This window comes from Sarcophilus harrisii, chromosome 3, assembly GCF_902635505.1.
Source record: "Sarcophilus harrisii chromosome 3, mSarHar1.11, whole genome shotgun sequence".
Classification (NCBI taxonomy): domain Eukaryota; kingdom Metazoa; phylum Chordata; class Mammalia; order Dasyuromorphia; family Dasyuridae; genus Sarcophilus; species Sarcophilus harrisii.
The window spans coordinates 10,678,975-10,690,216 of NC_045428.1; the positions used below are offsets into that span (position 1 = coordinate 10,678,975).

The 11,242-nt window shown below is 43.4% G+C and overlaps 1 protein-coding gene across 1 annotated transcript in view; it reads right to left on the reverse strand.

The window, feature by feature from the left end:
• The window catches only part of LOC105750063 (anosmin-1-like), a 30,856-nt gene extending 23,388 nt beyond the window's left edge, over positions 1-7,468 (reverse strand). Inside the window, exon 1 of the mRNA XM_031961108.1 lies at positions 7,283-7,468. Coding sequence (XP_031816968.1) covers positions 7,283-7,468 — 186 coding nt within the window. The remainder of the gene's footprint in view (positions 1-7,282) is intronic.
• Between the last annotated feature and the right edge of the window lie 3,774 nt (positions 7,469-11,242).

Genomic DNA, 11,242 nt, shown 5'->3' on the forward strand with positions numbered 1-11,242 from the left:
TTCCAGATGAATTTTGTTATTATTTTTTTCTAATTCAGTAATATATATATTAGCAAGGTAACCAGGATAACATTGAATAAACAGGTGGATGAAATTGTCATTTAAAAAATTATATTGGTTCCATCTCCCCATGAACAATAGATATCACTTCAATTATTTAGATCTGAATTTATTGGACTAAAAAAGTGTTCATTATGTTCATATAATTCCTGTATCTTTTTTGGCGGGTCTATGTTCAGGTATTTTATAGAACTCGGGTCTTCTCAGTTCCAGGTCCAGCACTCTGCCCATTGGACTACCCAGGCTCTAAGTGTGATGAAGGATAAAAAACCCTAAAAACTTTGCAAAACCTTCAAGTGTTATAGGAATATATATATATATATATTACTATTTAATCCTTTATATTATTTATTTATCATGATTAGGGTAGCTAGGGGGCGCCATGGTGCACAGAGCTCCCCAACTAGATTGGGGAAAACTCAATTTCTTGAGTTTAATGTAGCCTCAGACACAAACTGAGACAACCTGGGCAAGCCACCTAATTTCCCTGTCCCTCAGTTTCCTTATCTGTAAAACCAGATAGAGAAGAAAAACCCAGGAAGAGTTACAACACATCTGAAAAATGACTCAGAGCTACAGAATTGATTGTGCTTATTACCCATCATTATTGTCATTGCCAATAAGCCATTATCAATCACCATCCTCCTCCTCATTGTTATCAGTCATTTTAATAATCCTAGCAGCATTTCTGTAGCACTTTGAGATTTGAAAATACATTATTTCGATTAATCCTCAGAACAACTTTGGGAGGTAGCAGCTATTATTATTCCCATTTTAGAGATGTGTAAGTTGAGGGAGAGAGCAGTTAGTTGACTTGATGAGAGTCATACAGCTAGGAAGTGTCTTAGGTAATTTTTGAACAAAGATCCTTCTAACTATGAGTCTGTTTCTCTATCTCTGTGCTAGCTGGCTTCCTTATTAATATATCTCATAATTATTAGTACTAATCAATCATTATTATCATTATATTCATCATAAGTCACATTTTACAGGGTTGAGGGGAGGGAAACTGAGTCTCAGGGAAGCTTTGGGACTGCCGATAAATACAAAGTCAGGTTTTTCCTGACTCCAAATTAGGTATTTTCTATAAAAGATTTAAAAAATATATATCTTTTTAATTCCTACAAAGATGTTTAATCCAGTTTTCATTCTCGTTCTCTTCATCTTTGTGATGCTCATGTTGGTCCCCTACCGTGCTCAGATTCTGTACGGTCCCGGCTGGGGTAAAGAGCACGTTAGCGGGCAAGTCTCACGTCCCATTTCCCACCATAAGTCAGGGCTACAGAATAAAGAATATTCCAGACACTTCTTGTTATTGCTGTTGGTTTTAAGCCGAGCACAAAATGAAATCCAACTATGGAAGGTGAAGTTGTACCTGATTCCGTCCAACAGGTCTAGGGCTGGCGGCTAAAAGGCCCCATGGGGCAGCATCGTTCCTATCCTGGGTCCCCAAACAGCTGAGAACCCTCCACAAAAGGGGGAATCCAGGAGGGAGTGACACAGCTGGCCTCTCGGGGACAATGAATGTATCTGCTGAATCCCCTCTGGCTGCAGGGCTGGCACTTCCAGGGTGATCCTCAAGCTTCCTGTACCCTGGTTCCATCATTTAAAAGTGAGGATTGACCCCGTCTCCAGGTTCTGCCACATTGATCGACGTGGAATAGAACACATTTTGCCTTTGCCAAGTTCCCAGGGCCATGAAATGGCAGTAATGATTATTCAAATGAGGACCATCGATTATACCACCACCAAATCCCATAACCAGAGGCAAATCAATATCTGGCTCTGAGTCTCAGTTTCTTGACTTGTAAAATACAAGAGTTTGATTACTTGACTTTCAGGCTCCTTCTATAGCCTGAGCCACTCCCCTTTCCTGGCCTCAGTTTCCCTACCTGTAAATGAAGAAATGACACTAGATGGCCTCTGGGGTCTCTTCTCTTTTTGAGTCAGATAGCTTATATCCAAGGCTTTCTTTCCTTCTCTAAATTCATAGGGTTATTGTGAGCCTCAATGGTGAGAGAATGTGTCTAAGGGACTCAATAAGTCTATAATAATCCACTCAGTAGGACAAAAAAAATTTTGTTTTCATAGCATTGTCCACAAAGCAATGTCGGCTTGAAGCAATGTTCCCATCCCTCACTCAACAATCTGTAACTGGGGCAGAGGATGGCGACATTCCCATAAAATCCTCTCTTCTATAAAAGGCACGCACCATATACCATCATCTGCTCCCCATTATCAGCCTCCTGGAATCAGTCAATGCAAACATTCCCAGTGCCATGCCATGCAAGCACCAAGGGAAGATCCATCCCCATGGCTGCTCCCACACGCTCAGGGAACGCTTCATTTGGGATGGCCGAGTGCATGAGGGCTGGAGCTTCAGCAATGGCCCAGCTTCCTCTGCTGCACAGAATTACTGGTTCTGGAGCTCGGAGAGACACTGAGGCAACATGAATTCCTATTTTCGTATCTCTGGACCACAGCCTGCTCTCCCTGGGGCATCCTGAGATACCGCTCCTGTGCTTCCTAACTAATGGGCCGGTGTTGGCCGAAGAATGACTGAAGTACAACAGAGCTGGCCACTGCTACGAGTGTCTGAGGCAAGATCTGAGCTTTGTCTCCCGGCCTGCCTAGGCCTGTCCATTCCACCTTTCTCATAGCCCCTCTTCTCTCCTGTCACAGCATCGCCTCGCCCCTGGACTACTGCAGTAGCTGCTGGGGTGGGGGCTGCCTGCCTGAGCTCTCTCCCCTTTCAAATCCTCCCTCCATTCAACCACCAGAGGGATTGTCTTAAAGCTCAGGCTGAGCATAGCACCCCCCTCCATTCAATAAACCCCAATATGGAACATCGGATCCTCTGTCTCCTAGAGCCCTTTGCAGCCTTTGTTCCTCTTACCTGTCCAGGGTCCTAACACTTTACTGACCACCACACACTCTTCCATCCAGAGACACTGGCTTCCAGCATGTTTCACCAACAAGACCTTTCATTCTCGGCTTTGGGCATTTTCTCTGGCCGTCCTCTAGGCCTGGGATGCTAGGCCCCCTCCACTCTGAGCACTCCCCTCCCAGGCTTCCTTTAATCCCAGCTAAAATCCCACCTTTACAGAAAGCCTTGACCAATCTATCTTAATTCTAGTGTCTCTTAGGAAGGAAGGAAGGAAGGAAGGAAGGAAGGAATATTTAATATAATAATATAAAAATTACCTATTTAATCTTGTCTATAACTTGCTTGGTATATATTTAGCTAGGCTGGTCCTAGCTGGCAAGCAGAAAGTTCATCTGCAGGCCTGTTCCTGAGGCTGGTCTAGATCAGAAGGACCTCCCAGAGCTCGGACAGTGATGGTATAGTCTTTGAAGCCTCAAGATTCCTTCCATGTGGTTAGGAAGTCATTTTATGTCTTTTTAAAGACATTTAATTTTAAAGACAATTAATTGCACTGGGCAACAGTTGCAGAAAATAGATTTCAGCTCAACATAAAGAAGGGCTTCCTAACAGAGAGAGGTAGTCACTTTGGGAGCAGAGAGGCTTCAAGCAGAGTGGTCTAGATGACCACTCATCTGGGATTTTGGGACAGGATTTCTTGTTCATGTATGAGTTGGAATATATGGACCTTCCCTTGGAGATCCCATGAGTGTGTGAAGGATGAACAAAAAATGAAATTGTAGTGGCAAAGAACTGGAAGCTGGAAGTACCCATCAACTGGGAAATGGTCTATGTATGTAAAGGAACATTATTGGGCCATAAGAAGGAAATCCAGAGAGAGGATTATGGGAACTAAATCATAATGTAGTATTTTCACCTTTTGTTGTTGTTTGCTTGCTTGTTTTTTCCTCTCCTTTTTTTTTTCGCCTTTTTGATTTGATTTTTCTTGTGCAGCCTCATAATTGTGCAAATGTGTTTAGAAAAATTGGACATGTTTAACCTATATTGGATTACTTGTTGTCTAGGGGAGAGGGGAGGTGGGAAGGGAGAAAAATATGGAACACAAGGTTTTGCAAGGGTGAATGTTGAAAACTATCTTTACAAGCATTTTGAAAAATAAAAAGCAATTATAAAAAAGAAAAGAAAAAATAAAGCTAATACATATTGGAGAAACAACTTGATTATCCAACTATTAAAAAAAGAGTGATGAAAGGGAGAATTTCAGGAAATCTGGGAAGATTTATCTGAAGTTACGCAGAGTAAAGGTGCATGATGGGAGTAATTTATCCTGTAATAAAAATCCTGTAAAAATAAACCAACTTTAAAAGACAGGGGTTTTGATCAATGTAATGACAGGCCATGACTCCAGGGGACTGTTGATGAAGCTCCTGATACATCCTGACAGAGAGGTGACAGATTCAAGATTCAGAATGAGACAGACAATTTTGACCAAGGCTAATGTGGAAATTGATTTGACATGGCTGAGAATATGTGTGCCAAGTATTTTCTTTCTTTCCTTCTTTCCTCCTTTCCTCCCTTTCTTTTTCTTTCTTTCTTTCTTTCTTTCTTTCTTTCTTTCTTTCTTTCTTTTTCTGTCTGTCTCCTTTCTTTCTTTCTTTTTCTGTCTGTCTCCTTTCTTTCTTTCTTTTTCTGTCTGTCTCCTTTCTTTCTTTCTTTTTCTGTCTGTCTCCTTCTTCCTTCCTTTCTTTCTTTCTTTCTTTCTTCCCCTCTTTCTCTTTTCTCTCTCTCTCTTTCCTTCTTTCTTTCTCTATCTTTTTTTTTTTCTTTTGGGGGAAGAGGCAAGGTAGGAGGGAGAGGAAACAAATAATTATGCATTAAAATCAAAGTTCTTAAAAAAAATAGAACCTTAGAATTCTTCACCTTTCATTTGATTCAGCCCTCCTGTCCTGGACTCTGCTGAGTCTTGTCTGCCTAACCCAAATTATTCTCATATCCACCAGTCTTTTTATAGTGTCCCCCTTTGACACTTTCTGCCCATAGCCCTGTTCTCTTCTGGTATCCTTAATACTCTTTTTCCAGCACAGGGTGGCAGCTGGGTGAAGCCATTTGCCAATGGAAAGAAGTATTAAGAGGCTGCTATTTCTGTGCATAATGAGAAAAAAAATTGTGTCTGCAGGACAGGAGAACAGATTATTCTTTTCATTATTAATAAAATAAGAGCTACATGGAGGTGGTGGTGGAGGTGGGGATAGAGGAAAAAAGAAATTATCTTTAATGCTGGTGCAAGTATAAAGAAAAGGCTACAGGTAACTGGGGGGTGGCAAGATGCTCCCTCCCAAATTATTTAGCTTCTGTTTATATAATTAAGTGACCATACCTCCAAGTATTCATCCATTCATTCAACAAATACTTAGTAAACATTTCCTATATTCATGTTAAACAGTGTCTGGAATATAGTAAGCATAGGCTCTACATACATACATATGATATATATGTATACAATTGTGTGTGTGTGTGTGTATGTGTGTGTGTGTGTGTGTGTAATTCTTTAGTCACAACTCCATTTGGGATTTTTTAGGAAAAGATAATACAGTAGTGGTTTGTTATTTCCTTCTCCAACCCCATTTTATAAATGAGAAAGCTGAAGCAAATAGGGTTAAGTGACTTGCTCACAGTCATGTGGTTTGTAACTGTCTGAGGCCACATTTGAACTCAGGTCCTGATACTCTCTCCCCTGGGCCACTTAGCTGCGGTCTATGTCTATATCTATATCTAATCTACATCTATGTTCAATCTATACCTATATCTTAGAGGCAGCTAGATGGCCCGGTGAATAGAGTGCAGACTCCAGAAGAACTGAGTTAACATTCAGCCATTCAATCTCAAGTACTTAGGAGGAAGTAGCATTTCTCTAGTACCTTACAAATATTATCTCATTTGCTGCTTATCATCATACTGGTGGGTAGGTGCTATTATTATCATTATTCCTATTTTCCAGTTAAAGAAATCAGTACAGAGATTAGGTGACTTGTCCAGAGTCTCCCAGTGAGGTCAATGTCTAAGTCTATATTTGAATCCAGGTCTTCTTCATTCTAGAATTCTATCCATTATAACACTTTGTCTTCTTTTACTATTTGTGTGAACCTGAGCAAATTATTTAGCTTCTTGCCTGCCTTATTTTCCTCATCTGTAAAATGGGGATAATAATAGAATCTTCCTCCTGGGACTGTTATGAGGAGCAAATGAGATATTATATGTAAAACACTTTGAAACCTCAAGTGCTATATAAATTCTAATCATTGTCATCGTCATCATCATCATCATCATCATCATCATCATCATCATCATCATTATCTCTGAATTGACCACTAAGTGATCTGACAAGTTTCCTCTAATAATTCATTAATTCTTGGGCATGGAGGGAAGCAGAAAAAAAAAGTATTTTTCCTATTTTCCAGTTAAAGTTTCAACAGAGGCACCAGATCATGGTGCGGTGGGAAGTCTGTAGCCAATCATGGGGCCGATCAACCCAACTGCCCTTATCCTGCTCACCATCCCACGCTGCCCCCTCCCCTGGGCATGTGCCCACATGCCAGCTTCAGGATTCCTCAGGACAGCTATAACCAAACAGGGAGACACCTGGGTACCCACAACAGTCAGTGAGTAGATGCCATTGGAAAATTCTGCTGCTTCCAGTAGGACCTCTGCCTCCCGCTTCAGCAGGGTCTCTTTGGACAGCGGTCTCTGCACTCAGAGACCAGAGTCCAGCAAAATAAAGTTTCTACCTGCCTTTTATACCCTGCCATGCAAGGGTCAATGTTGAAAAATTATCCCTGCATATATTTTGAAAATAAAAAACTTTATAAAAAAGAAAGAAATGTATATTTTGTGGAGATAATAATGTACCTAATTGTTAGAATGAAATATGCTCACACATGATGTATTTCTATGTAATGCTGCATAAATTGCAATTCAATATATTTATGTCTATATCCGACACCCGTTATATTTATGTCTGTATGCTCCCCACGGAGGCATTTGTGCATACACACATGCACACGTGGAATTGATAGACGTAGCCCAGAGGCTGCTGGGCCGTAGTCCTGAGATGCAGTAGAAGACAGAAAGAGACCAGAGAATTGGGATGTCCCGGACGGGAGAGCAGCTGGGCTGGAGAAAGGTGGGACACGGTGCCGACGTCAGGGTGGCGAGCCCCTGACCTAAGAGGCAGGACCAGGAGGGGTCCGGCTCCAAGAGGGCGGCGGGCACGGGCTCGAGGGAAGGAAGAAGCCCCCCCGGGCAGACTTACCCCCCCCTTACCTGGCCGGGGCCCCTCACCTGCAGAGTTGGGAAGGCCGGTCCGAAGTGGGTGATGTGCAGGGCGAGGCACCGGGAGGAGCACCGGGCTGTGAACAGCGCCCGCTCCGCCACGCCCCGGGAAGCCGCCCGGCCCGCAGCCGCTACCCCCGCCGCCCCAGCCAGCAGCAGCACCCCCAGGATACGGCGCCCCTGCTCCCCCCGCATCGCGCCCCGCTCCCGGCCCGGCCCGTCCGCGGCCAGGGGAGCGCTGCGCCTCTGCCTCTGTCCCAGGGAGAGAAGAAAAAGAGGAGGGGAGGGGGGTAAGGAAGCGAGAGGGGGAGGAGCAGAAGAAGGGGGGAAACGGGGGAGGAGGGGAAAGAAGGGGCAGGGGGAAGAGAGGGAGACAAGAAAAGGGAAAGAAGAAGAGGAGGAAGGGAAGGGAAGAAAAAGATGATGGAAGGAGGAGGGGAAGAAGCAAAGGGAGGGAGGATGAAGGGAAAAGCAGAGGAGGAGGAGGAGGAGGAGGAAAGAAGAGAAGATGGAGAAAGAGAAGAGATAGAGGAAGAAGAGGAGGAAAGGAAAGGAAGAGGGAGAAGAGGAGGGGGGAGGGACAAGTAGAGAGATGAGGAGGAGCAGAAAAATAAGAGATGAGAGACAAGAGACAGAGAGACAGAGGGATAGAAACAGAGAGACAGAAAGAGATAGCGAGACAGAGACAGAGAAGGAAAGGGAAGGGAGGAAGCAGGGAAGAGGGTAGGAATAAGAAGAGCAAGAGGTAGGGAGGAAAAGGCTTCTCATCCCTGGAGGTCTCTAAGCATAGGCACTAGATGATCCCTGGATGGGTGGCTTGGACTGGGTGACTTCTAGGGCCCCTCTGACTTCCAAACTCTGGGATTTTGGCAAGAGGAGAAAGAAGAGGGAGGGAGGAAAGAGAGGAGAGAAGGGGAACAGGAAGAAAAGGAAGAGAGGGAGAAAGTTGAGGGAAAGCAGAAGGAGGAATGGGAATAAAAGGCACTACTCACTTCCCAAAGAGCTTAGGAGCTCAGTTGTAAGCCTGGACATGCTTTATAGATCTTAGTGGCAGTGAAGGCCAGGATGAGATCAGAGGACCCCTGCTCTGCCTCTGCCGGACTGTGTGATTTTAGGCAAGTGATTTCCCTCTTTTAGGTTCGTTTCATCTTCTGTAAAAGGAGGGAGTTGGATCAAAGATTTATTCTTGCTTCAATTCCTATGATTCCATAACTGACAATATAGCAATGGGGGAGTCGCTGGCACTTGAGTGTTCATAAAACTCTATTCATCGAGTCTCCTCTTGGGGCCTCCTAGCATCTTTTGGGGGTGAGGGATGGGAACTAGTCTTAATTTTATAAACAAAGAAATGCAATTTGAGCATGGCCTGATAGAGCCTCCCAATCCCAGCCCTCAGTTACAAGTGAGGAAAGGATCCCCAGAGAAGAAGAGTCAATCCTTGAGGCTTCTGACCTTCAAGGTCAGTGGTCTTCTCTGTCTACACCTCTAGATGAGAAATGACTGCTCCACTCTTGGGTTTTCCAAAGCTATGCTTTCCCATTTGCTTATTTTTTTCCCCCTTCTTAAATAATCCACAAACCTTTGGGATCCCTTAGTACAGGGAAATGAAACCTGATGAAAGATCCCAACCCAGTTTTGTTGGGTTTTTATACTCTAATAACAAGAGGGGTATGTTCCCTTTTAAAGATCCAGCTTGTCATCAGTCTGAACAAAGCCCTGATGGGAGCTGAGGATCCCCTCCTTGGTCCAGAAGAAATACAACTCGGGCAATTGAAGCATAATTGTTTCCCGAGTAGTTTCAAGTACTCCTCTAGACTGATGTGCCAGTGTAGCCAATGAGACTCAAATGTGGCCTGTTTTTACTTAGCATTTCAAAGCATTTGCTGCTGATATAAAACTGGATGAAGCCACAGGGGAGGAAAGTGAGCTCATTTCTAGTCCCTGAAAAAAAGTTCTATTGAGTAGATACACAAAGAAATGTTTACGCCTGGGAATCACAAGCGGAATATCGGAGCCAGCTCTATCCAGCTCAGGAGGGCCAAAGATTCAGTTTTCAGTGTGAGCATTTACACCCAACAATAAAATCAGGACGTGCTTCAGTGTTTTCTTGGCTGTCTACACTTAAGAAAGTGATGGAGAAAATATTAATGATGCAGACCGAACTTCAAAGTGTTTTATAAGTACAGTCGGTCTTCACCATTTTCCTGTTTCACTTTTGAGACTTCAAGCATTTGTTTATTTTATTCATAACTTCATTTTCACTTTGCTGTGGGCAACCAGACACAGTTGTGGATGCATTTGAGTACAGCAGTCCTTTCAGTCTGGTAAATGCAGATGTTTATCCCTCCTCACAAGGGAGTTGGGTCACCACGGGATAAAGCCACAATGGCCCAAAGCCCCTTTGACCATCTTTGGAATATTGCCACCATTTCCCCTGCCTTTTTCCCTATAGCAATAGCACTAGTCCGCAGGTTCAGGCCTCTTTCCCCTTAATACCTGGTCTTCAGCACACAGATAAGAGGAGACCTTCTTCCCCCTGGACTGTAGCATGGAGCTCAGCTCTATCCAGAGGTCCTAATGGACTTGTTTCCATCCTTCTTTCTGATTGTCCTTCATTTTTTGATTATTTCCTCAAAGCAAAGCTGGTTTGTTATGAGCTCCGTGTTTCTTCATACTGAGATTCTGGCACTCTGAACCTTCCTGAATCTGTATTAAGATAACCAGATAATATGCATCAGAGACAGAATTTGAATTCAGATCCTCTCATTGAAGGGAGAGTTACTCTTTCCACCCTACAATGCTGACACACTTCGTCATGCACAGTTTTTATCCAAGGCAGTTGGTTGACCGCAGTCTGATCTTTCTGAGCAATGCAGCATGCGCTGATGAAATAATCCCATGTAGACTTCAGAGCATAGGAAGGGCTATGGATACCCTTCCACATGTGCTTCATAAGGGGTACACACAATCTACCAGAGATCTTCCCCTAGTTTTTTTTTTTTTTTTTATTTTCATTGTCAGAAAAAAGTCCACATGATTTAATTTCTCCTGATATATGGGACCTAGATTATATTGCTTACAAGGATAAATTCCCTGTAATACATTTCTTTTTGAAGAAAAAAACCAATTAAAAATCCATCCTTTTTTCTTTCTTTTTTCCTCTCTTCCTCCCTCCCTCCCTGTCTTTCTTCCTCCCTCCATACTTCTCTCCCTTTCTCCCATCCCTTCCTTCCCTTTTTTCTCCATCCTTCCCTTTCCTCCTTTCCTTCCTCCTTCCTCCCTTCCTCCCTCCCTCCCTCCCTCCCTTCCTTCCTTCCTTCTTTCCTTCCTTCCTTCCTTCCTTCCTTCCTTCCTTCCTTCCTTCCTTCCTTCCTTCCTTCCTTCCTTCCTTCCTTCCTTTCTCTTTTTTCTCTCCCCTATCTCTCTCCTTTCTCCTTTTCTCTTTCTTCTTGATGGACTTGGAATTCAAAGTTCATTGGACTTGGAACCAGGAAGATGAGTTCAAATCCCACCTCCAACACTTATTAGCTAAACGACCTTGGGCTTTACCCTCCCTTAATCATTCTGGGCCTTGGTTTCAACAGCAAAATGAAAAGGTGACATTGAGAAGCCCATCCAATTCCTTTCAGTTCCAAATCTGCTACTCTAACTTGAAGTTTGATAAATCGCAAGGCCCATTTAAAACCATAACAGAGGTCATTGTTTTGAGTAGCATTCTTTTTTTTTTTCTTTTTTTACCATATCCTTTTGTTCTCAAAGTGGGCTCCAAGGAGCCCCAAGAAAGTCATGCTGCCTCTGTCTCCCCCTGTTTAGACCAAAGTCCATTGTTAACCTATAATTTGACCCTCTCATTTTGGGGCATCCATCATATTCAATGGTCTTCATCCCTACAGAAAACAATGTGTGGTCAGATGGCTTCCTGTTGGCAAGACATTCAACAGCATCTTTCCAAAGAGATAAAATCGAGGG